Source organism: Polyodon spathula, chromosome 10 (assembly GCF_017654505.1).
Source record: "Polyodon spathula isolate WHYD16114869_AA chromosome 10, ASM1765450v1, whole genome shotgun sequence".
NCBI lineage: Eukaryota > Metazoa > Chordata > Actinopteri > Acipenseriformes > Polyodontidae > Polyodon > Polyodon spathula.
In genome coordinates, this window is record NC_054543.1 from 30916451 (window position 1) to 30943014 (window position 26564).

General features: G+C 40.4%; 1 protein-coding gene and 1 long non-coding RNA gene across 2 annotated transcripts in view; both read left to right on the forward strand.

The window, feature by feature from the left end:
* Nucleotides 1-19390, forward strand: part of LOC121321934 (pericentrin-like) — a 50557-nt gene extending 31167 nt beyond the window's left edge. The window contains exons 29-48 of the mRNA XM_041261323.1: nucleotides 3783-4019; nucleotides 4409-4576; nucleotides 5384-5536; nucleotides 6171-6260; nucleotides 6987-7961; nucleotides 9375-9548; nucleotides 9735-10268; nucleotides 10634-10736; nucleotides 11268-11440; nucleotides 11744-11941; nucleotides 12302-12472; nucleotides 12830-13025; nucleotides 13461-13683; nucleotides 14118-14268; nucleotides 14637-15335; nucleotides 15629-15900; nucleotides 16048-16153; nucleotides 16362-16532; nucleotides 16761-16928; nucleotides 19082-19390. Coding sequence (XP_041117257.1) covers nucleotides 3783-4019; nucleotides 4409-4576; nucleotides 5384-5536; nucleotides 6171-6260; nucleotides 6987-7961; nucleotides 9375-9548; nucleotides 9735-10268; nucleotides 10634-10736; nucleotides 11268-11440; nucleotides 11744-11941; nucleotides 12302-12472; nucleotides 12830-13025; nucleotides 13461-13683; nucleotides 14118-14268; nucleotides 14637-15335; nucleotides 15629-15900; nucleotides 16048-16153; nucleotides 16362-16532; nucleotides 16761-16928; nucleotides 19082-19330 — 5211 coding nt within the window. The 3' untranslated portion in view covers nucleotides 19331-19390. The remainder of the gene's footprint in view (nucleotides 1-3782; nucleotides 4020-4408; nucleotides 4577-5383; nucleotides 5537-6170; nucleotides 6261-6986; nucleotides 7962-9374; nucleotides 9549-9734; nucleotides 10269-10633; nucleotides 10737-11267; nucleotides 11441-11743; nucleotides 11942-12301; nucleotides 12473-12829; nucleotides 13026-13460; nucleotides 13684-14117; nucleotides 14269-14636; nucleotides 15336-15628; nucleotides 15901-16047; nucleotides 16154-16361; nucleotides 16533-16760; nucleotides 16929-19081) is intronic.
* Nucleotides 19391-19394: 4 nt separating this feature from the next.
* Nucleotides 19395-21684, forward strand: LOC121321423. Its single transcript, XR_005950938.1, has 4 exons — nucleotides 19395-19540; nucleotides 20427-20550; nucleotides 20865-20974; nucleotides 21180-21684. It is a non-coding gene; the product is annotated as an uncharacterized LOC121321423 (long non-coding RNA).
* Nucleotides 21685-26564: the final 4880 nt, after the last annotated feature.

The following is a 26564-nucleotide window of genomic DNA, read 5'->3' on the forward strand; positions in this document are numbered from 1 at the left end:
AAATGAGACAATTTTACATACACAATTTAGTGGATATTCCACATTAAAATAGCTCGGACCTGGCTAGGAAGTGGATTATTGCAGTGCTTTTCATTTGAACAAGTATGAAGGATTACACCGTGTAACAATTTTTTTTTTTTTTTTTGTTCCTGGGTAGTAAGTGTTATTTCCTAATTGCTTATGCCTCAAAAGTATAGAAAATGGCTATTATTCCCCACAAACTTTGCTTTTGTGACCAGGACAGTGATATTTCAAAATATCACTATTTCCAAGGGGAAAACTGGCAAATGTGTGTCTTCGTTCACATAAAGTCAGAAAAAAACAACATATGAATCCGAATTACTGCAAATACAGTATAATCGTAAATCTCGAAAAACTACTCGCTTCTAAATCTTTTGTAGTCATTTTTGCATCTCATGTGACTATCTTTACAGCAGCATCCTGTCGATGGTTTGGTTAAGACCTCAAAATAGGACTTTTTAATATTTTTGACATTACCTTACCAGCCCGGTGACCAGGACAGTGAATGTAAGGTACAATTAGAGACATTCAACTTTTAAATAGTTTCATTTTAAGTTCTGGATGCATCACAGAAGTTCACCAAGTCCCGAATGTTGCTGTTAAAATGAATGTTCCACAATGTTTGTACTATCACATGCGTCTTGATACATCATGTGTATGTGTGTGTGTGTGTGTGTGTGTGTGTGTGTGTGTGTGTGTGTGTATATATATATATATATATATATATATATATATATATATATATATATATATATATATATATAATGATTTTGTGGTCATTGTTCCAGCATACAATTTTGTCATTTCTTTAATTTATTATACCTCTGTTTCTACTGTGCTGGCAACATAAATGCCAAAGTGAAAAATGTAAACCGCAATTTTTTTTGTTTAAAACTTAATTGTCTTGATTGATTCTCTTGAGTGATACAGTAGAGAACTACAGTAGCCTATATCTGAAATGAATAAAGCCAAAAGGCAAGCCAAGACATATTAGTTAAAGGTTTTCAATCATTTCTACAAGTTTTAGTGGCTTTTTCTAAGTATTTGACATACAACATTCTTTTGTAGCAGCATGACTTGTATACAGTGGCTCTCAAAAGTATTCACCCCCCTTTTGACTTTTCCACATTTTACTGTGTTACAACATGGAATCAAAATGGATTTCATTAGGAGTTTTTGTCATTGATCAACACCAAAAAAGTCCATAATGTCAAAGTGAAAAATAAAATCTACAAATTGTTCTAAATTAATTACAAATATAAAACAAAGTAATTGATTGCAAAAGTATTCGCCCTCTTTGCTATGACACACCTAAATTAGCTGTAGTGCAACCAATTGTCTTTAGAAGTCACATAATTAGTTGAATGGAGTCCACCTGTGTGCAATTAGTGTTTCACATGATTTCAGGTTAAATACACCTGTCTGTGGGAGGTCCCACAGTTGGTTAGTACATTTCCTAACAAAAGCTACATCATGAAGACGAAGGAACATTCAAAGCAAATCCGGAATAAGGTTTTTCAAAATCACCAATCAGGGTTAGGATATAAGAACATTTCCAAGGCATTGAATATCCCCTGGAGCACAGTAAAGTCCATTATTAAGAAATGGAGAGCATATGGCACAACTGTGAATCTGTCTAGAACAGGCCGTCCTCAAAAACTGTATCCGAGCAAGGGGGGCACTAGTCAGGGAGGCCACCAAGAGGCATATGGCAACTCTAAGTGAGTTACAGGCTTCCACAGCTGAGCTGGGAGACACTGTGCATACGGCAACAATAGCCCGGGTGCTTCACAAAACTGGTCTTTATGGGAGAGTGGCAAAAAGAAAACCGTTGTTGAAAAAAGCTCACATCAAATCTCAGCTAGAGTTTGCCAGAAGGCATGTGGGAGACTCTGAGACCAAGTGAAAGATTCTATGGTCTGATGAAAGCAAAGTAGAGCTTTTTGGCCTCAACGTTAAGCGCTGTGTTTGGCGCAAGCCTAACACCGCACATCATCCTGAGAACACCATCCCTACCGTGAAGCAGGATTGTGGCAGCATCATGCTATGGGGATGCTTCTCTGCATCAGGGCCTGGAAAGCTTGTGAAGATAGAGGGCAAAATGGATGCAGCAAAGTACAGAGAAATCCTGGAGGAAAACCTGCTGAAGTCTGCAAGAGACCTGGGACTTGGGAGAAGATTCATCTTCCAGCAGGACAATGACCCCAAACATACAGCCAAAGCCACACTGGAGTGGCTTAAAAACAAAAAGGTCAATGTCCTGGAGTGGCCCAGTCAAAGCCCGGGCCTCAATTCAATTGAGAATATGTGAAAAGAGTTGAAAATTGCTGTTCACCAAAGGTCCCCGTCCGACTTGATGGAGCTTGAGCAATTTTGCAAAGAAGAATGGGCAAAAATTGCAGTGTCCAGATGTGCAAAGCTGGTAGAGACTTATCCAAATAGACTCATGGCTGTAATTGCTGCCAAAGGTGGCTCTACCAAATATTTTCTCAAGGGGGTGAATACTTATGCAATCAATTATTTTCTGTTTTGTATTTTTAATTAATTTAGAACAATTTGTAGATTTTATTTTGCACTTTGACATATATGGACTTTTTTGTGTTGATCAGTGGCAAAAACTCCTAATTAAATCCATTTTGATTCCATGTTGCAACGCAATAAAACGTGGAAAAGTCCAAGGGGGGTGAATACTTTTGAGAGCCACTGAATAGTTGTTTATCGTTTTAAGAGTTCTGTCTCTTGGCATCCTTTTGTTCAAGACTCACTCCCCACTCTGCCTTTTGGAGTGGAGGACTGTACATATGAAAATGCATAAGACTGCCATTTAAAAAAAAAAAAAAAAAAAAAAAACTTGGTGTCTCTAGCCTGTTTACACTGCTTAATTTTTTGCTTCGCCTAATTATGCTTTTTCTTCTAGTGGCTACATATAGACACACAAAACCTAGCCCAGAATCTTTTAAGCTGAATTTCTCTCATCAAATTTGTTGGGGGAGGGATGTTTTAATTTTCTCTTTCAATAGAACATGTACAATAAGCTTAATTGTTTAGAAATCAGTAATTTAGTATCAGGAAAGTACTTGGTATATTCTGGAACTGTTTAGGAATGAAAGGAAGCTTGATTACTCTGGGGCGGACCCACAAAAACCTGAAGATTTTTACATTTTCATCTTGTTTCTAATTTCATTTTATTTAAGTAAATTAAATAGTGTTTCTATGTAGTTCAGTGCAGTGAATTCAATGTTTAGTTGCGTACAGAGCAATATGTTAATATCCCGGTTGTCTGTCTTGTTTTGATTCGTTGTGTATTTTCTGTTTGTCTTCACATCCTGGTATTTTTAAACTCGAAGTTTACAACACCCCTGTGACCTCAACAGAGCTCTCAGAATCACGTCTACCCTCCCAGTGCAACTGGTACACCAGAGTGTAACCATTAACCCGCCCCCCTCCAACACGCTGCCCCCGGTGGATGTCATTTCTTATTGATATATTACTTGCATCTACTAGGCAGTGTGTTGTATTAATGACTGTTGCACCTGTTGTACTTGGTAGTTTTAAAAAGTTCCCAGGATGTACTGACATGAAGTAGATGCGAATGAATATATAAACAAGAGACATTTTCAGTAAGTCAGCTGTTACGTCACTGTGGGTTTGATTTTCAAAGGTCAGATAAAGAAATAGGCTACCGGATAGACCCAGGACACTGCTAGTTAGGGATTTATCTAGGAGGATAGTCTGATGTGATGTGTCCTCATTCTGTCAAGGTGGAGACGCTGCAGGCTACGATCAAGGAGAAAATGGATGATTACAACACCCTCCTGCTGGCCAAGGAGCAGTACGTGAGAGACATCAATGAGCAAAATGAAGAGATTGAGAAAATGGCAGCCCGAATCTGCGCGCTGGAAGAGGCTGCACTGAGCAACGCTGAGGCAGCAAAGAAAGTGAGCCAGCTAGAACAAGAACTGCAGCAGATGAAGAAAATGGAGCAAGAACATCTTCAGGTACAGTGCAGAATCTCAATTGCAACAGTGTATCGAACATTAGGAGCCAGCAGAGTGTTTACCAAGTGTCACGGACTGGTGCGTTAAAACGTGTTCCATGATGGGTAGTTTTTTGTTGATCTGGTTTACACAGTAAGTTTATAATCAGGTGTAAATTGATACACCTGGGTCTTGGTCAATTCAACATAGCACGTAATGGATAATTTGACTTAATTTGGTATGTCAAGTAGATGCTAGATAACAATTTCCATTTATTGCATGTGAATATAATCTAGATAGCATTAATTTTCTGGCCATACTTGTAAACTGGTAGTGTATTAAAGTAATACATAAATATTGAAGGTCCCAGTCACATGATATTTGTATATTGTTTTATTGATCAATTGCAGGATAAGGAGGCTTTACAGCAGAAGCAATATTCTAACCGGCTGCAGATCTCTGCTTTGCAGTCTGAACTAGATGAGACCAGGCACTGCTTCCCAGAGAACAGCTCTGACCAGGTGCTGAAGGAGCAGCTGGAGGCAGAGCAAGAGGCTCTACTCCACACAGAGGAAGAGGTAGGCTCATGCCAAGTGTAACCAATACAGTAAAGTAGAGTCCACTGGTTCTGCTGTACACTGAGGCACATGGAGGCATCTGTGCTAAAAGTCACTTATCGTAGTAACCAGATTAATATGAAGCAAACTCTTGTATTCTATTTTAAATTAGGTTAATAGTTTAAATGCTTTCCAAGTGCCCAGAAAATTCAATATTGCTTTTTGTTTAAAATTTGTCCAAATAGAGGTATGCTTCCAGGTACACTGAAATGCTTTACATGTTGCCTTATATACATCAGTGTTGCAAAAAAACACACACAAAAAAAAAAGTTTGAGTGCTTACAAAACATTTTAAATGTTAGTTCTTTATATCTTGTAAACACCCTAGACCACCACTGGGTCTTAACCCCCTCCTTCCAGTAATTGCGTGTAAGCAAGCTGCAGATTTGTTGCATGTAATACTGTAAGAGTTGGGTATTGCCTAAGCACACATTTGGACCTGGGTTCTCATGGCTCCCAGCCCTTGGTTGTAACTACAATACACTTTCTCTACTTGTCTCCATTGTTAAATGTATTATCTGGCAATGCTAAATACACACATTCCATAAATACCCAGTACTCTAGAAAACAAACTGCATAAAGTTTTATTAATTGCAATATGACCCAATGCAATATCAATCCTAACTTGATTTAACATAGATATAAGGAATAAGACATCTGGCAAATAAATGAATGTCATTTTGATATCCTAATCCTGTCCTGCTGGGTTTGTGCTTTCCACAACGGTGTGAGAATCCATGTAGCTATATTGGATGTTTACTTCTCCAGGTTGAAATGCTCGCTGATCAGCTGGATCAGTTTCAGAAGGACTTGGTGAACAAATCGGAGGAGGTGCTGCAGCTCAACATGCAGCTGGAGATTCAGATGAAGCAGAGTGCTGCCAGCATCGACAGGGTGCAGGAGGAGCACAAGCAGTTACAGGTAGGATGAAGGGAGAAGCTGTACAGGGAACGTCTCCGGATCCTGATTCGGAGTAGGGTACTGAAGGGGAAGAATGAGCATGTTGCAGCGTGTAATCGATATGAAAATGATTCTGCTGCTATCCAGTGCATTTATTAGCCTTTAATGTCAGTCCTTTTCAGTAGCTTTGAAATTTGGTAGTAAAATGCTATTGGCCTCAGCTGCATGCAAACTTGTTCTTCCTTGTAACCGTGTGGCTCAGATTTCCTAACTATAATGAAACTAGGCAAGAGCTTAGTGGCTTGGTGTGTCTGGGCGCTGCTATGTACAGTGCTTTTGAGGTGCTATAAAAATGTATTAGTATATAATATGTAGTTTTGTATTGTTTATTTGTGAATTACTTTTTATTTAGTTTTTTAATCATTGGAGCCACCTACTGGCAGAGTACTATTGTTCTATTTTTAAAGATACATTTGAAGTCTCTTAGCACACAAGCTCAGTTCAGGTCAAGAAAACATACCTTTGGTGAATGTCTCTTATCTTAGTATGGTTATGCACTGCAGTTAATTGCATTCAGGAGAAGGCATCCAGCTTGCACAAGCAACTGGGGGTTGAGTCAGATGAGAGCAGGACCTCAATGCTGCAGTTTCTACAGGCACTGATGGAGGAAAAGAACCAAGTAATCGACCATCTCAACGAACAGCTCTTTCGGCTACAGCAGGAACTGGAGAATACAAACAACAAGGTACATTTCTCTTAATTCTCTACCATGTCTCAAGGTCTATTGGGTGTCCTTTGAATTCACCTTGTTCTAGAGACACTCCACTTTTCAGTCTTCGTGTGTAAATCCCCTGTCCACACTGAAGCGTCATAAAGGAGATGAAAATGATGATTACATATACAAAGCAATTCAGTCGAATCCCGTGTGTGTTTTAATAGGTAATTTATTGTATTTTAAAGAAGTCTTTTGTTCACTTCAGGAGGATGTACTCCATGCGGTACATTCAGTGGCAGTGAAATTGAAAGACGCATTCAGGTTCTTTTTTTCTTTTTTTTCTTTAGTTTTCATCTGCAGATATGTCAAACAATGCTATATATAAGTTGCTGCTGTTGCCTCCTGTTACTTGCTAATTACTTCACGTGTTCTAGTTTGAACTCACTCCAATGGTGTAGCTGCAATCAGGCCACCTGACCTTCTGCAAAGGAACAAGGGTGCAGCTGTTTGTCTTCTATAGCTGGATTTGAAGTATTTACATATCCTGAATTAACATAAAAAACAAAAAAATAGAAACAAGAACCAAAGTCTCCTCTGCAGGGGGCATGGTGAAAGATAAGAACATGTATTTTGAAGCGTTGGTTTGCACTCCTTTTAGTAGAGATACATGCTGTTATTTTTCCCTATTTTCTATTTCTTCACTGGTTGAGGTTGGACGACAAAAGACAAATGTGTTTTGTTTGGTTTTTGTCATAGGTTCTGGAGGAGAAGAATGTAGAGATGGAGGATCTGCGGTCTCGGATCGAGCACCTCCACGGAGATCAGGAACGCCTGCGCAGGGACAAGGACGAGGAGGTGGAGCAGCTGCACGAGGTCATTGAGAAGCTGCAGGAGGAGCTGGCCCAGCTGGGGCCCAACCGCCATGAGGTCAGCGACTCCCAGGACAGCCTGGAGCATGAGCTGTGGCAGCACCCCAGCCAAGAAGATAGCCTGCAGAAGGAACTGGCCAGCGAGCACCTGCAGTCTTCCAAGGCAAGGCTGAGAGAGCTGGTGGGGCAGCTCGATCTCGCACGCACGGAGAAAGCAGAAGTTCAGCAGCTGCTACAAAAGCAAGAAGCGCATTTCCGGTCAGAGGCAGAGAAGCTGGGGATGAACCTTCACAATGAGCGGAAGCAGCGCTCCGTCCTGCTAGAGGAGTCTGTCCTGCTGAGAGCCAGCCTCTCACAGAGGGAAGCAGAGGTGGGCATGCTGTCCACCCAGGCTCAGGAACTTGAGGACATCCTGAGAGAAAGGAAGGCTCAGCTTCTAGAGACAGAGACGCAAGTGAAGACCCTGGAGGTGCAGAGAGTGGCCGAGGGGGCAGATCTGGCGGCTGAGCTGAGCAAAAAGCAGGAGGAGTGTGAGGAGCTCCACAGTCTGAAGTCTCTGCTGGACTCCCAGCTGCAGGATCTGAAGCAGGCAGAGGTAAAGAACCAGGCAGATATCGAGAAGCTGCAGGCTGAGGTGGTGAAGCTGGAAGCTGTCATGAAGGACAGCCAGGTGGAAATTCTGACTCTAAGCTCAGAGAAGTCCTCCGAGTGCCAGGCTCTTCAGCTGAATGTGGAATGTCTCCAGGGAGAGGTTGAAAGGTTGAAGATGGAGGTTGAGGAGAAGAGCACTCTGGTACAAGCGCTGAGTGTGCAGCTTGAAGACAAGTCAGCAAGGAATGCTGAAGCACAGAAAGAAGTGCTGGTAAGCGCATCCTGTATTGTCGAGATTTTTGGGGTTGTTTGCAGTGGCTTGGTGTGCTATTTTTTTAATTAAAGACTACAGCTTGCGGTTTAAGGTAATCCTGGTTAGTTACAGGTAAACAGCAGTAAAACAAGTCCATGTCTGTTGTGTCTGACTGCTATGGAACTTGAAATTAAAATACACCCTGTCCAGGTTTTATTAAACCCTATGTTGACAAAAGCTGTTTTTCAGCCAACATTGGTTTCTCACTCTTCCACAGCTAAATCTTACCAGTGGAATTAGCAACCAGCTTCTGGGGCATGTTTAGTGTTTAAAAAAATGAATTAAATAAAATGCTGCAAGCAACATTTTGTGGCAATATAGGGTTAATAACAGAACCACAGTATAAACATATTGGCACTAAAGTGTGTATGTGTATTCAGTGGTGCTTTAAACGTAAAGTAAAGAAGAAAAATATTACATTGGAACAAGCTTTAGTACTGTATTTACAAGTCTGGTATCTTAAACCGTACTCGGACTACAAAATAGTATGCTACAAGGTCAGATAAATATAGAATTTGGTATGCCAGAGCAGACTAACCTGTTGTATGTCAGTAGCTGATTGCAGAGTACAAACAGGAATGGCTGAGGCAACAATGCGAGGCAGGTTCAGAAGTTATATTATAGGATTAACTAATTGGAGCAGAGCTGCGAAGGGTCAGTGATAGGTGGGTATCTGCTAGATACACTGCTCAGGGAAAGTCAATTATGTGTTATGGGTGGTGTCAGATGCAGCTCAGTGTCTTTACTCAGATACGGATGGTTTTCGTATATTGGGTGTTTTTGTTTAGCAGGATGATATTTGGTTTGTAAAAGATAAGTCTTGGGCTTCTGCTTGAAGACTAAGTGATTTTTAAATCCTGTCTTTTTGCCTGGTTGGGTATGTAACATGATAAAGATACAATATGTCTCTTAGCCATTTAAACATCATTGAATTTAGTTCCTAAATGTACTACTTCACCAGGTGTGAGGGGTTATTTGGAAGATGGAAAACATGTAATTTCTGTTTAAATTAGGGACGCTTGCTTTGGTTTTAAGGAGTTATTGGCTCTAATTGGTCCAATTGGTCTTGTCTTTATTGCCTGACTATTCTGAAGTTAACAAACTAGTTGTGTACCTTGTCTAGCCAGCTCCATTAGCGATGCAGAGAAAAGGGGATAAAACAGACATCCGTTCCTATGAAGAAATGTGATCTCCTACTGCACTTTATTTTGAACGACTAGAAGTTTTAGAATTGTTATGCTGTGGGGCAAGCCAGAAGGGGCAGAGGGTTTTCAAATATCACTACTTGTTTGCTAAGGATCCTGTTAATGTGGCAGTTTGACAGAATTATATGTGTGTGTGTTTTGTTTTTGTTTTTTTTGTTTTGGTCAGAGCTGTGCTGAAGAAATAATGCTGCCTGAAGCAGGGTCTGCCCTGAAGGAGAAAGAGGAGGCCCTGAGAGACCAGCAGCCACTGCTTCCTCAGCTGAGGACAGAGCTATCTGCTGTGCAGGAGGGGCTGAGCTGCAGCACAGAGAAGACAGAGAGGCTCCTGGAGGAGGGACAGGTATGTTGAGATATAACAAATCAAAAATAAAAAAAAAAAGATGTTGGATTTTCCTTCGTTTTGCTGGAACGACTTAGCTGCTTTCCTTTTTTTTTTTTTTTTAAACTCACAATGGAGTTAAAATAAATACATGAAACTGAATTGCATCTGTTGCACAGCGCATGAAAAATCTTCCAACTTTACTAGGGAAAAGATCGATCCCTTGCTGACCTGGAGAGCCACAACGGAAGTTTAAAATCAGAACTGAGAAAGCTCCAAGAAGATTTCACGAAGCAAGAGGAGGAGCTGTCGCACCTGAAGAATGAAGTGGAGGAGCCGAGAGCTCAGTATGGATTCCAGGCACATCAGCAGTGTAAAGAACAGAGCAGTACAATGAAACCCGAGGAACGCTCCAGCCAGACCGGCCCGGGCACACAGCATGGCTTGTACAGCTTCTCCGACGAGAGCTCTCTCTGCTCCCCTGAGCGTATGAGGAAATATGATGCCAGCATAGAGCACACGCATGGGTTGCATTCCACCCACCTCTCTGCGCTCTGCACTCTGCACAGCACTGGGCTGAATCACCTGCACAGCAAATCCCCTGGTCTGGACAGGGACTGCTCAGAGCCCAGTGATCACATCACCTGCAACAGTGAGGCGCACAGCAGCCGCTCGGCATCAGCATCTCCACCCTTCTCCGAGGGCACTTACTCCATCCTGGACTCGATTGACACGGAAAAGGTTGTTTAAACAATGTACTGCATGTTGTAACAGAGAAATATCTTCATGTGTTTTAGTTTTACAGCTTGATAGCCTTTCTCGCTATACCTAAACTCTTCAATGTGTATTATGCACTCTGCAGCTTTTCACATTGAAGGTGTAGGCGAGCAGCATGCCCAGAAAAAGACCCTTGTTTTTTTTTTTCTCATTTTTCTTCTTTGTTTAATGCACACCAATATGAATAAGGACAACATACTTTTTTTTTTTTTTTTGAAAATCCTGAAGATACAATTTAGAATAGTTGGTGCCCTCATCTTTTACCTGAGCATGGGAGTCAAATGTCATGTCCCCTGAATCATGATTTTTTTTTTTTTTTTACCCCCCAGGCAAAAGCTCTTGAAAACCTCGACTTGACTCAATCAGCCTCTCCTGGTTGCACAGAATCAACACTTTCTGTACAGGAGTGGGTCAGCGATGGATATGTAAGCAGTGAGTAGAACCCAAGCATCTTCTCTCTCTCTCTCTCTCTCAGGTTTACCCTTGTATTTTGGCTTCTACACAAGGGTTGAGTGCTTTCATAAATAAAAAATTAATTAACAATTTTAAACAAGTTCATTGCAACAGAAAGTGAGTCAGAACTAGGTGGTGCATTTCAAGCCATTAACATTTGTCCTTAACCCTTTCAGTCCTGAATTTTGTTGAGCTGAAGAATGTGAAATTTAACTGAGTATACAGAATAGGACAAATATTTGAGATATATATATATATATATATATATATATATATATATATATATATATATATATATATATATATATATATATATATATATATATATATAATATTACTTTTTTTTCAAATAAATTGGTAAATTTAAGTCAATACCTTTTTTTTTTTTTTTTTTTTATAAACTAGTGACTGTACTAAGATGCAATTAATTAATCCTGTTTACTCATTCCAGTCAACTAGGCAGTAAGGTTTAGATAGATTTTTTTGTAATTTATTTTATTTATAATTTAGATGCAAGCTCAGAATTGGGGGCAAAACTGAAATTGGAGCTGGAAACTACAGAACGCTTGGATGCTAATTTTGTGGAGTATCTGCGGCAGCGTGGCATGTCACTTGCTGACAACCCTGACAGGCCAGCAGAGTTTTCACTGGGGAGTGAGGACATGCTTTCTCTTGAGCTACAGGTACAGCATCAGGCTATGATGATCAGGTTTTGATCCAAAATCTGTTTAAGCTTTGAATGTATTTCTGAAACATACTTTGTGATTAGTTGTGTAACCTGTATTCCTATTGGTGCAGCCTGGTACAAAACTGGTAAATCCCCAAGGTGTGCTGACTCCTTGCCATGTTCAAACCTAAATGTTAAAAAGCACGTTTTGGAACCAGTCTTGTACTGCAGAGGGAGGAGTTGTATTTTATTTATATTTAAATATGCAGACAGCAGTTGTTTTTTGGTCTGGAGATTGTAACGTTGTGTCTTCCTTCAGAGCTTGTTGAAGGAGGTTTATGAAGAGGGTTGCCGAGTGCGTGCTCTTTCTGATCGGGCCGGTTCGGTTTCCCTGCCGGTCACCACGCCTCTGACCAGCACACTGTCTGACAGCTGGCTGAAGGAGAAACGGGCTCTACAGAAAACCATACAATCTCTTGAAGAGCTCCTTTCCAAAACGATTGATAAAGGAGACGCGGTATGTATTGCTACAGTTTGTGCATTTTAAGATGAGTAACACATTTAGAACCAGTAATAGAAGTGTGGCTCCAGATTAAACGTTTTCCAGTCCTTGATTTGTATTGTGTTCTGGCTACAGACAGTTTTCCTCCTAAAATAGAAAACAAAGTTGTAGATCCTATATGAGCAGATTTAATAAAACATCTGCCATCACCTTTTACTCGACATATATTTGCAATATGGAATTGTCAAGAACCGAGACGGGCATAATATTCAGAAGCATTAGCATGAATATGCAATGGAGTGGAATGCATGTCTCAAACTGGTAATGCAAATCAGTCTGCTTAGTGTCTGGTTTTTATCTCTGTGCCTGTTTTAGGAGGCTGCTAATCGAGACAGCGACTGGAGAAGAGAGCTGCTCCAGGCAGTGCGCAGTATGTTTAATGAGAGGGACTGGCTTCGTGCAGAGCTGCAGTCCCACCTGTGCAGCCAGGGGTCTGTGGACATGAGCATCCTGATTGAAAGACTGGAGAGCATTGTTAAAGAACAGGTGAGGGGAAACTAGTGCAGGTGATTAATGCACCAAGCTTTTCATCTCTGCAAGCTTTGGTTAAAGCATGCCATTTTACTTTGTTTTAGAAATCACTTGTCCTGCACCCAGCCTTGTGGTATGTGGGCCTTTTTGTTTATATACGAGATACTAAAATGCAATCCTGACAAGTTACACAACCAGTAAAACGTCTTGAGCTGTTAATGTTCTGGGTTAGTTCCACTAACGGCTCAAGACAATTGGGTCGCAGTGGAAGCTTAGTGTTTTCATTGGCAGCCAGTTTAGCACAGCGAGTGTGGGAATGTTTGTGATTCCAGTCCTCTGCCTGCTGTAATTCCTCTGCTTGCTTTGTTCTAGGATGAGCAGCAGCGCGTGGCCCTGGAGCAGCTCCTCTCTGCAGATGGGAGCAGCTTGCTTTCAGAGATCCAGAGCCTGCAGGCCCAGCAGAGGATCTCCCACCTGCAGAACCAGGAGCATCTGCAGCAACTGCAGGTCTCTCTAACCGCTGCTGAGGAGCAGGCCAGCAAGCGGGAGCATCAGGTCTGCAGACGAGGTAAGTGGACACCAGGTCAGAGAGAGAGAGGCCCACAGCATTTTGAAGTCTATGTTGTGTTCTGTGCAAATTATTTCATATCAACTTAATAGAAAAGAATAGATGTGCTCAATGAAATACATAAGCCTTCAACTCTGACTTTCGTTTCTGCTTTAATTAATTTTATTTGACCAAAAACTTCCCTCTAGTTGACTGCACCCAGTAAATAAATTGCAATGTTACAGGGAATGTTAAAAGAGAACCGCTCAATCATGGTGGTGTCCAATCTGAAAATGTGGCAAATCCAGATAGAGGAAAGGTTATGGATCATTTCCGATTTTGCCGAGAACCAAAACATTAATTTTAGGTTCAAGCAGTAGGTTTAGGTGACACGGTAAAAGTGCTACAATTTTGTTCTTGTTGTGCCTTGTTCAAATGCTATCTTATTTATTTTAGTGGAACTGCTGGAATACAAGCTGCAGCAGGAGCAGGCAATAGTAAATGCTTTGCAGAAATCCCTCAGAGCAGAGCAGGCACAATCAACTGAACAGCGATCCCGCCTCAAGTCTGAACAGGATGCAGTTACAGACCTCAAACGGGAGCTGTCTGACACTAATCAGGAGCTGGAGAGGTCCTTGAAGGCTCAGCAAGAGCTGCAGAAGGAGATCAGAAAATTGAGGTAAGTTGTAGATTTCAACCTGACTTCTTCTGACCTATGTATAAGAGATTGTAGTTTACTTCGTACCAATTGTCTGCCTGCAAAGTATTCCCACATCGGAACGGTAACTCCTAAACCTGCTATGTTATTGGGAATTCTGCAGTAATTTGGTGATATTTATATATATATATATATATAATATAATATATATATAGATATATATATATATATACTGTACATATTATAATATATATCTACAATACTGATAGATATATATATATATATATGCCAGTTTATTTAGAGAGTCTCTCTCAAGTACACAAACGTTTTGGCTAGTGCTGCCTTAAGTGTACTTCACTTGACAGTGTGCTTGACTTTAGTTTCTTCGTAGAATTCTGATTTCAATTTGAGTGAATGGATCACCTTTATATTTATGTATGGATTTCCTCCCCCAGGGCTAACTTAGAGAGCCAGGAAGCTGACCTTTGCTCAACTGTGGAGAGTCTGGAGAAGGAGCAGCAGAGAATGAAAGAGATCCAGGATGTCCTGGATCAGGAAAGACTCAAGAACATCCAGAGGAACGATCAGGAAGGGCAGACACATGAGGTACATTAACTAATTATTTATTTTTTTAATTTATTTTAATAATGTTTTGATTTTTATCCAAGTATACTGCATTGAAAAAGTGGAACACAAATTACAAGTGCCATAGTCAAGTACAATGTGGTAACCTTTTTATATTCTATTCTATATTCTCTGTATACTGCATGACGGTCCTTAATTTAAACTGGGAGGTTGAACCCTTTAACTGGTGTAAAGTAAAGTTTTACATTTTTGCCTTTGTATTTTTTATTTGTGTGTGTGTGTGTGTGTGTGTGTCTATATATATATATATATATATATATATATATATATATATATATATATATATATGTATAAAATGTATAATTTTTTTTTTTTTTTGTAATCCTTAGTTACTGCAGACATCTCTGGAAGACCGAACTATCCAGAACAGCCAGCTGTGCAGCGCTCTGGAGCAGGAGCGGATTGCTAACAGCAAACTGCACAAGGAGCTGCAGTCCCGCTGCGAGGCCCTCCTCTCCCAGGAGTGCAGCAAGGTTGGTGAGGTACAGCGGCTCCTCGATATCGAGAAGGGGCATACAACAGAGCTGCGTGACAGCCTAGTCCACGAGCAGCATTGTCTAGCCCAGGAGTACAAGCAGAGGCTGGAAGAGGAGGCTCTTCACAGGGAGGGGGTGGCCGCTCAGGAACACAACTTCATCCAGCTACTGCAAGGACAACTGGACCAGGAGAGGGGGCTCAACGTGGAGCTGGCAGTCATGATGGAGAAGACCCAGCAGCAGGCCATCCAGGCCAAGAGACGGCTGGAGACAGGAGTTGAGCAGAGCCGTGAGGAGGCGCAGAGAGAGCACGATACAGCTGCCAAGCTCTGCACTGTCTTGGAGACCCTGCAGACCCAGAAACAAGAGTTGGAGCACAGCCTGGAGGCAGAGAGGCAGCAGGGGGCCTGGCTGCAGGCTGATGTCGAGCAGCTTCAGGGGAAGATCCAGTCCGTAAAGCAGAAGGAGAGGAGCAGGGAGGCGCAGAGAAGGCAAGATCACCAGGCACTTGCTGAGAAAGACCGCCGACACGAGAGGGACAGTGAGAAACTGGTAAGCACATCCCTACTGCAGTCATTTTACTATTGAGCTGAATATCTGTAAGTAGTAAGGGGAATTCTGTTTTGTGTTTATAGAGATTCTGTGCTTCCCTTTTAGCTGAAAGTCACATTTCTCTAACCTTTTTGATCTGTGTTATGATTGTGCTTTTATGGTGTATAGTTTAACAGATTAATTTCTGAGCTATGATGGCAATGATATAAAATGGAAGGAAGCATGGCTATAGTACAGTGTTATAGTTCATGAGATAGCAAATGTTTTGCTAACTGTTGTGCTTTGCCTGGCAGCATGAGATGGAGCTGCAGCATCAAAGAGACCAGCTGAGGATCAGAGAGCTACAGCAGACCCTCGCGGAACTGGAGGAGCAGGAGCAAGACCACTCTTCTGGTAAACAGCAGCAGCAGACTGATGTCCTGGACACGGGCCGCAGCTGCTTCTTCCCCCAGTCTCTGGACACGGAGAGCTTTATCCTTCACCAGCAGCATCTGCAGTTCATACGACAACAGCTACAGCTGGCCACTCTCAGACTAAAAGACTTGGTGCACAGTTCTACTGCTAGGTAAGTGCATTTTTTTTTTTTTTAACTGGTTGAGTGACTTGGTAATGTAATTTAGTTTCCTACAAACAAGAACCTAATTGAATCGTAACTGTGTCCTCAGTTAACCGCTAGCAGTGCTCACACAATTCAATTGTAATTTTTCTTTAGGACTGTGGATGGTCGCAGCTATGCTGAAGATGAGGATATGAAGTTCTTGTTGAGAACACTGACTGGGCTGGACAATGATTTAATTAATCTATGCTCAAGTACACACGTAGGTGGAGAGAGTTAATGTTGTTTTGTTACATTAACAAACATTTTCATCCTGTAACATTGCAAGAGTTGACGAAGATCATCTTAAAACACTACATGAGCTGTTGCCATAGAATTATCAATAGAGATCCCGCTGCATGTTACGTTTAGTTATATAAATGCAAATCCTAATTTCTGCCTGCCACTGATCTGATTAAATCCTCTTGCAGAGACCGGTACACACCTCATCAGTCATTGCTGAGCGTTTGCTGAAGGAGAATGCAGACCTGACTACTTGTGTGGCAGCTTTGACCGAAGAAAAGATTGACTTGAAACGTACCATATCCAAACTGGAAAAGGAATTACTAATTCACAAGCAAAGACGGGGAGGGAGTGAACAGGTAAACTGGGTGAAGGAGGCATCACTGGTTCTGGAAGCCCTCAATGAACCGTTGATTTTAACATTTATACTATTCTGTTGCAGTAATGTTATAAACCCAGGCAGTTTAAATTACAAACATTGTTACCATAAATAACTTCTGCTGCTGCCACCCCTCCTCCCCTGCCACACTTTTTTTGGTTTGGTAAAATGATACTAACATTAACTTTTTTTGGTTTTATTGTTCCAGGTAAAATCTCAAGAGATGGTTTATTCAGCTCATTTCTCAGAGAAGGCTGCCTGGCAGAAGGAAAGAGCCTTCCTGCACAGTGCCCTCAAAAAGGCAGAGTCTGAGCTCTCAAGAGTGACAGCCGAGATTGAAAACAGGCCTCTGGCTGCTGATGTCTCCCACACTAAGGTAAGCCTGTCCTCATTCATCTAGAGCAAGGGTTCCCAAAGTGCGGCCCACGGGCCAAGTTGATTTTATTATTAAGAGCTAAACTGTATTCAGCTACAACTACATCAGGAAAATGCTCTTTGTACAGTATTGTAGTTTTTGGTGTTCAACTTGGATCTTTTGTTGGGGAAAATACTACTGTAGTATCAGTACCTGGCTACAGTTTAACATTGTTACTGTTACACTTCTTTTTTGTACAGTGTTTCTGAATAAGACTACAGTTAGGCTACAGTAGCTAGTAGGATGTTAAGTAGCAGTCGTATGTAATTGCATAAAAAGCGCCAATTTAATGGCAGATAATTTATGAATAATTAATGATGCACTTTAAATAGAAATGTGCGATTATTTCGTTGATTTCAGAAAGACAAAATAAATACAAACATCAAGGTAAAATACAGCAATGTCTGTTTTATTTCTGCACATTTAATATGGAAATATCTCTAAATGTCCACACCGTGGGGCGATTTACATAATTTGTTTAATTCGAATTTTGCACATCTCAAACTATCTGTATGGTCCCCAGAGATTTGAATTAAGCAGAGTTCACTGTACATGTATTCAGCTCTCAGTGAAGTGGTTAGTTGTACAAGTCAAGATGCATTCTGCCTCACTACTGAAGAATAACCCACAAAACAGTTTAATTGGTATAGTTTAAGAGTACCTATTTCGATATTGTCTTTTTTAATTGTTGTGACCAGGACAATGTAAGTGACAGCATGATATTGGTGCTCAAACCTAAGCCTGTTGTGGCACCAAGACACAGGATAAAATACAAATACATGTCAAAGCTGCTGGTATTGCAGTGGTAGTAATGTACATTCTTAATTTAAATACAAAAATGTATAGGAAATAAAAAAGGTATGATTTGGGACATTCGGTTTCATGAGTGGTACATTTTCTTGTGCGGCCCCCCATCCCATGCAACCTCTGGAAATTGGCCCTCCATTACCAAAACTTTGGGAACCCCTGATCTAGAGCATGCGGTCTTGGTATTTATTGTCTACTACAGTGGGCATGGAAATAGTACATATACAGCCTGTAGACAAAAACACCTGTCACTGTTGGTAGTAGATTCCCATTCCTAGGGTGAAAGTCTGCGTACTGTGTTCTCCACGATAGTGTGTAGAGTCTTTTGTTTATGAGCCTTTTCCTGTGAAACAGTAATATGTCATCTTGGATATAGAAGCACCTGCTAACCTGAGTGTCAATCTGTCAGACCTGCTGTCTTTCCTATCATGACCTGAAGTTGTTTTTCAACAGGGGGATTAGTTTTGTTCTTAAAGGGTACATCAGCACTACATGAAAAATAAAACATAAACTATCCCACAATGCTGTTCCAAATGGATTTGGTCATTGTATAATAATCTGCATGCATCCAAACATCTGCATAGTGCCACACTATGTCCAAACTCACTGTTCTCAAGGATCTCTTCAGACACCTTGGGTGTACAGAAATAACAAAAACAGTTAGTGGCAAGCAAAAATCTACATCTGCCACAGGCTGCAGGGATTTACCTGCTGTATTGGAATCTTGAACGTTGCTATAATGGAACCTTACGCCGCATAGTAAATTATGCATCATGTGCGTTTTCATTGTTAAATATCGAAGTTGTGTCATCATTTAAATGTATGCAACCAAAATCATAATACATCGAAATACAACATGCGAAGGAAACACGTACAGTGTGAAAGATGTCTACTGCACAAAACGAAAGCTGGTACAAGTTGCTTCCTTGTGGAAAATTAGATGGACCATGTTTATCACACAGACTAGTGTGTTTCCATGCTGAGGTAATATAGCTTACACAACGCTTCATTGGGCATGCGCCAGTGCATCTGACAGTACACGTGGAAGTCAAGTTTTTTGGCACAGAAGAGACGCTCCAGAAGAATGAGTTTGGACATTGGCGGTGCGGCATTATGCAGATGTTTGGACGCACACAGATTGTTATACAGTGACCAGATACATTCAGAACAGCAAGGTGGGATAATTTTTTTTATTTTTCATGCAGTGCTGATGTACCCTTTAAATACATCTAGGATTGACACTGCAAAATGGGGCAGCCTGTTCTGCATTTTTTGTGTAAATGAAACCAGTTTTGTGTTGAAAGCAGATGAACCGTCTGTATGGGAGGTACATGAGAGCAGAGAGCTTCAGGAAGGCTCTGGTGTACCAGAAGAAATACCTGCTGCTCGTCTTGGGTGGATTTCAGGATTGTGAGCAAGCAACCCTGTCCCTTGTTGCCAAAATGGGGGTGTATCCCTCCACGGCTGACCTCCGGGACTCCACACCGCGTTCCCTACCCATCAACAAGTTCAGATCTGCTGTCAGAGTTGTCATCGCTATATCTAGGCAAGTCTAAACGTGTGCTGTAAACAGTCAGCCACTAAGATTGAAAATGGAAGTTGCTTTTTTTTTCCCAAACCAACCCCAATTTGAATACTGCTCACTTTTGAATCATTCTTTTGTCTGTTCACCCACAGGTTGAGATTTTTGGTAAAGAAGTGGCAGAAAGGCACCAAAAAAGGTCAGATCCAGGTTGTTGCTGTGAATGGAAGCACACACAGTGAAGGTAGTTTGTTGTGTTTTTTGTTTTTGTTTTTTTCCCCAAACATACTGTTCCAGAAAGGCTTGTGAATTTCTGCAGAAGGTTTGGTGTGTTCCTATCCCAGAGATTATCTTGTCATGCTTCATGGATGTACAGTAAGATTAAATGTTTGCGTATGCAAGGGGTTGCATATGTCCTCCTTTAGGATTTTGTCAGGGTAATCTGTGCCAAAAATCACAGAGCAGTCATGGTAAACGTGTTTAAAATCAGGGAGGAACTCTGAAATGGTGTGAAGTCACAGGGATGAAAGTTCTATTACGTTGTGGTGTGTGTGCTTTTTTTTTTTTTTTTTTAAATACAGTATACCTACATAAAAATTAAATCTGTATACAAGTAGGAAAAAAGAAATTCATCTAAATATTTATTTATTTATTGTGGGTTTCACAGCATATATAAAAAAAAAAAATGTAGTTCAAAAGGTTTGTTCAGATATTATTCTGATACAACGTCTTGTACATTGAGAGGTTTGATGCTTTTTGTATGCAGAAAATTATCGTTCTGTGTCAGCACTTTGCTGTTTTGCTCATTTTTAAAATGTTTTCAATGTGGCAAAGTATTGAACAGTGTGAATGGCTACATTACCAAGTAAGGCAGCCGAGCTAATTCAACATCATTAGCGGCAACGTGAAAAAAATTTTTTGGGGTTTTTTTTTTTTGGTTGAGATGGAGTAAAATCACGGAATCCGTGACATCCGTGACAAAGTCCCAGCCTTTCATGATGATTGACTTAAGTCCTTGCAAGGAACAATCAGTAGAAATGTTAGCAACCGTAAGCAATATTGAATCAGCAAACAGGAGAATAACATTTGGTTGAATAATGCATAGTTTAACCCCACCTCATTTTTGGCAGTTTTAAGGCAGCACCCTGGATTTACCTTTAACTCTCCTCTGACTCGAGAAGCTGAAATTCTCCACAGAAGTGCCTTTACACACATGCATCAGCCCCCTAAATCACCTTACAGGCTCCACAACAGGTAAATAATCAAACTTCTTACAGCTGAGGTGGTTCTCACTGGTGCATCCTCCAGTCAAGTTGCCAACTGTTGGAACTATTTCCCCTCAAAGATTGATTGAGATTAAAAGTGGTTCAAGAAAACAACAATGCTTAACCTTATCTAAGACTGATACAGATGTTTCCTGTATAAGTAGTTGCAATTATCCTATATTGTAGTCCTTATTGGTTCTACAGGCAGGATGCCTAGCTGTTTCTGCCCATGTACCCCTACCTTCTTATGTGCATCTTGATCTGAAATTCAGTTCAAATGAGGTTCTTTATCCTATTGCCCAGGTCTTGCCACTCTCCTGGCCCATCGCGATCATTCACCTTTCAGGACTCTCTGGCTGACTACATTCACCATTTAGAAGTGGTCCAGCAGCAGTTAGGAGGCCTTTCATCAGGTAAAAAATCGTGTTAAACCACGTTCATAAACAGTAAGTTATTGCTTTTTATTCTTGTAACTTGAAAATTATATAATTCATAAAATAAATACTACGGTTTAACTATATAAAGCTTTTGCCTAATCCTAACCATGATTTCACTCTCAATGTTTGTCTATTTTTGGTGTTTATTTGGGTTTGCATGTGAATCTCTTTCATTCTGCAGGGCCCTCCACAGGACCGTCTTACAGCAGAACTTCCAAAAGATGAAAGAACTTTTATTATGAAGAATCAGCACTGAATCTGACCTTTCCCTTGCTGTCTGTTACTGTAAATGTAATATATACACAAGAGGTTTTAATAGTAGTGATGGGCAAATATATTTTTATACAGTATATGCAATAATCACATTTTTGAAATGTTTTATTTGTAAGCACTGAAGTTTCAGTTATGTCCACAAGGGAGGGAGGAGACTGGGAGACTCACTTTCACCTTTTAAACGTGTGTGTTGTATGGAGCAAATTTATGCACGTTATCATTTTGTGCTAATTTAATACTTTCACTGTTTTTATGAGTGATCTGCTGGTTGGTACACTTTTATATATACTGTATTTGTTTGCAATGTTGTTCTTTTTAAGCAAAAATTCTTGAAGTGTCGATGAGGTGTAAACCATTCTTAAATGTTGTTTTTATGTCCATGTTCTTTCTACAAAGCAAATAAATATTTTTAAGAAATCCTTTAATCCTTTTTTGTGGTTAAATGTAATGAATGTACCAGAGTGGTATCTCTGCTATAACTAGACACATTACTAAAGATGTAGGTAGTTTTGGTATGTTTTCAGCAAACTGTTTGTAAACTGGCCTGAATGAATGCAAAGTAAACATACAACAGCATTCTCTGTTTTTTTTTTTTTTTTTTTTTTTTTTTTAATGTGCTTCTCTTCAAGACTTGTACAAGTAAAACACCTTTTTTCAGGTGGATTTATTTATTAGTTAGACCCTTTTACTTATTTAAATTTTAGGTCTAACTAATGTGTAGTATCTTCTGAGATTTAAATTGCAAATGATAGAACTAACACAAAACCATTAGCATTATTTGTGGAGCAAGAACATACGAAGTTCTAGAACAGTTGCAGCCAGTCAGTCTGGGTGGTGTGAGTTGGAGGGGAGTTTTATGGTCTTGTGCAGTGATGCTTTCATCTGAATTTGATCCGTGTTACTCCACAGCATGAATAAACGTGTCCACAATCAGACCCTCTAAAAAACACACACACTCTCACTCAGTGCAGGTGAGGCTTTGTATTTAGAGAACTAGAATATTACTGCAAACCTGTAGTAGATCCTCCTTGTACACAAATTAGACAACAGGACAATTCTGTGGTGAAAATCTTTATTCACTAATGCAAGGGTAGCTCTATTCTACAGAGAAGGCCTTCTGCAAATTGTAGTTTTTTCTTTTGTTGGCATACCGGTAATGTCAGTCCCATGTTGACTTGTTTGCGTTACATGCCTATTCAGAACCAAAAACATTAATATAGAAAAGATGCATTCATTTAATATACGTTTATATGTGCTGATTGTTGTCAATAGGAATAGCATTGGTTGTGTGTGAACCTCTGCCAGATTTGATTTATATTGATTATATTTCAGACATTATTTTCATTGTCATTCAAGTGAAAACCATTTAATCCTGTCCCAGTTCACTGTTGGGAAGCACCAAGTTTCCTCTCACCGTCTCTTCCAGTGTTGCATGTATTGGGACGGGTAGGGTAAATAGGCTTCAGATGAGTTAAATTTCAAATACTAGAAAATAACAGAACAGCTTCTCATTTTAAAGTATCGTTTGTTCGAGTGGTGTATGTTGCGTATGATTTGTTGTAATTTTTTTATTTATTTTTTTTCCCCCACCCCCCCTCCAACTTAATTTTATTTTCAATTTGAAAAATAAGCAGATGTACAAATGCCACTGGAGTAGATGTGTGTTTTGGACACCTTTTTGTATTGGAGGTATAATAATGGTATCTTGCAAAGTTGAGATTGTAAATGTCTTCCTATAGGGGAGTCATACTTTAATAATATACAATGCCTATAGAAAGTCTACAACCCCTTGAACTTTTTTCACATTTTGTTGTCAGTGCCTCAGTTTCATGCATTTAAATGAGGATTTTTTTCCCACTTATCTACACATCAAACTCCACACTGTTAAGGGGTAAAAGTTTTATTGAGAATAAATGTATTCTTGATTGGATTTAGGTCTGGGCTCTGACTGGGCCACTCAAGGACATTTACCTTTTTGTTCCTTAGCCACTCCAGTGTAACTTTGGCTGTGTGTTTTGGGTCGTCATGCTGAAAGTTGAACTTCCATCCCAGTTTCAGCTTTCTTGCAGAGGACAGCAGGTTTTCCTCAAGGACTTCTATATTTTGCTCCATTAATTTCCCCTTCTATCCTGACAAGTGCCCCAGTCCCTGACGATGAGAAACACCCCCATAACATGATACTACCACCACCATGCTTCACAGTAGGGATGGTGTTCTTTGGGTGATGCGCTGTGTTGGGTTTGCGCCAAACATAATGCTTTTGCATTTAGGCCAAAAAGTTCCATTTTAGTTTCATCGGACTACAAAAATTTTTGCCACATGGCTACAGAATCTCCCTAGTGTTTTTTGCATACTTCAAATGGGATTCAAGGTGGGCTTTCCTAGGTAATGGCTTCCTTCTTGCCACCCTACCATACAGGCCAGATTTGTGGTGTGCTTGGGATATTGTTGTCACATGCACACTTTGACCAGTCTTGGACATAAAAGCCTGTAGCTCTTGCAAAGTTGCCATTGGCCTCTTGGTAGCTTCTCTGATCAGTCTCCTTCTTGCTTGATCAGTCTCCTTGCTCGGTCATCCACTTTGGAGGGACGGCCTGATCTTGGCAGGGTCTGGTCATGCCATACACCTTCCACTTAATAATCATCTTAACCGTGCTCCAAGGGATATTCAAGGCCTTTGATATTTTTTTCATACCCATCCCCTGATCTGTGCCTTTCAACAACTTTGTCCTGGAGTTCTTTTGAAAGCGCCTTGGTGCTCATGGTTGAGTCTTTGCTTTGAAATGCACTACCTAGCAGAGGGAACCTACAGAAACTGCTGAATTTCTACAATTTAACAAAGGTGGAGGCTACTTAACTTGGTGTGTGATTTTTGAAGGCAATTGGTTACACCTGAGCTAATTTCGGATTGCTATTACAAGGGGGGTGGACACTTATCCAACCAAGCTATTTCAGTTTTTTTATTTAATTAATATTCTACAAATTTCTAGAATATTTTTTTTCACTTGGACGTTGTGGGATAGGAGGTGTAGATAAATGAAAAAAAAAGCCTATTTGAATGCATTTTAATTCCAGGCTATAAGGCAACAAAATGTGAAAATTTTGAAAGGACACTGCAAGCGGCAAGTTAACAGGGATGCCCACCTGCAAGTCAGCCACTGGCTAAACTGCGTAGTCAGTGCGAACACAAGACCAACAGCAGCCTGCACCGAAACAGTAACCCTGAGGATCAGGGGCCCACCTACGAGTCAGCCACTGGCTAATTCTAAATTCGTGCACAAAAATAGTAAAAGCTGGCTTCAAGAAGCCTTTGTAATGGTACTGCAGAAGCAGAATTAAAACAGCATTGAACTGTTAGTAGGAACACCTACAATAGCTGCTCTGAATTTTCCAGTACTTGCCTCTGTAATAATGAAAAACATATATACACATCGGTCCACAAAACATTCTTATATTTATTTACATGTAATAAATACACGATAAAATTTACAGAAAAAAAATGATACACTCCAAGTGGAGTGAGTCAGTCTAATGTACTAGGGTCCCAGGAAGGAACGACTAATCGAGCCGCAGGCTTCCCACAGCACACAATTCTGCGGTGGGACATAACAAGAACAGACTAATAACAGAAACTGCTCCAAATAATATTTTACTTAATTATATAGCAGGTAAAAGCAAGCTAGAAAGTGCTAACAAGAGGTATATGGAGAAGAAAAAGACACTTGTCTATCTCATTAGTAGTCAGCACGGCTGAAAAAAGAATGACTATGATTGTAGGGTTCGCTGCTGCTATGGTTTTGGGGGCGGAGCCTCAGCAGCGCCTCCCTACTCTGGCAAGAGTCTTTGGTATAGAGTTTTTCAGTTCGGGTGTCTTAAAGGGAAACACCTATTTTGTAATGGTTGATATTCTTATTTCAGGGTTATGATAATAACCTAACGTTACCTTTCATTATACTAAAGCCAAGTACCCTAGACATATATTTAACTATCCAAAACTTGGAATTACAATAAATATGAGTAGAAACACTTTTACTGTAATCAGTCCAGACAAAGTCGTGTATAGATAATTTCAGGTGTTATTGCTCACCACAGTTGTAGAGTGTATTTATTTTCAGGAGGTAAGTAGCACTAGGACCATCTCTCTGTCCAATTAGTACATGTTGATCAGGTTTTGGAATAATTGAAGGGTCGCCATCCTGGGAGAAAGCAAACCTGCGGCACAAGGCAAGAGTTTGTCTGAACTGCTTAAATTGCAGATTAAACAAGCACATCAATGAAATTGAGCTGGACCATTGATTCATCAGAGAACATGAAAGTGCCCACACCTGCATTGACTATCAGCTGTAGTGTCTGCAGCGGTCAATGTGAGCTTCCTGTATGTGCAAGAGAGTGCAACAAGGGATCCACTAGGGGCTGGGATTAGTGTTAGGAAAATTATTTCTTGCTGTCTGACTCGTGAATCCTGTTGCCTGGTGCAGTCGTCTCTGCAGCTCTGATCCGTTCATCCTACAATCTCTCAAGCTATTCGTCACCTAGGTAACAATGTGTGTTTCATGGATAAATGAGCTGTTCACCTGTACAAACGTATACTTTTGACTATCACTGAATACCTATGTCCCCTACTTCGTGTGGGACAGACCATGAATTCAATATCACCCCCATGTATGAAACTTCATCCCTGAATTACAATAACTTTGAAGGTGACTAATGTCAGGATCCTAATGTCAAGCATGCCTGTCTGCACAGCCAAACCGTGGAGGATGAAGCTCATTGTGGAGTTCATCTTGTAGTTCCACACAGGTACGATGCCAACACTACCGCTCTGAAACTGCAGACTCCACACATTTTTACTCTTGAGATTTGCTGATGCGACTGGTATCCTCTTCTTTTCAGAGGAGTGACTGCCCCCCCGTACTTGAATTCCTTACTCTAGGGACCATAAGTATACCCTGAACCCCTTCATATAAAACTCCACGAGTCAGAGAGACTTTGCAAAGGGGCAGCACACCTAGTCATTGGAATAACCTACCATGCACTTTGAGAGGATCAGCCTTCCATATTGTAAGATATGCCTCCACGTGTCACATTGCGTGATTGTGGCTAGATATGACTTTATTGCAAAGGCTGTATGCAACCTGTATTATAAGTGTGGCTGTAATTATTTAATGTTTTTTTTTTTTTGTTTTTTTTTTAGTATGATTATTTAATTACATGAGGATTTTTTCATTTGAGCAAACAAAATAACCTGCGTATGAAAGTTGTATGTCTGTGTGCACTGTTTTCTGGTTGAAAG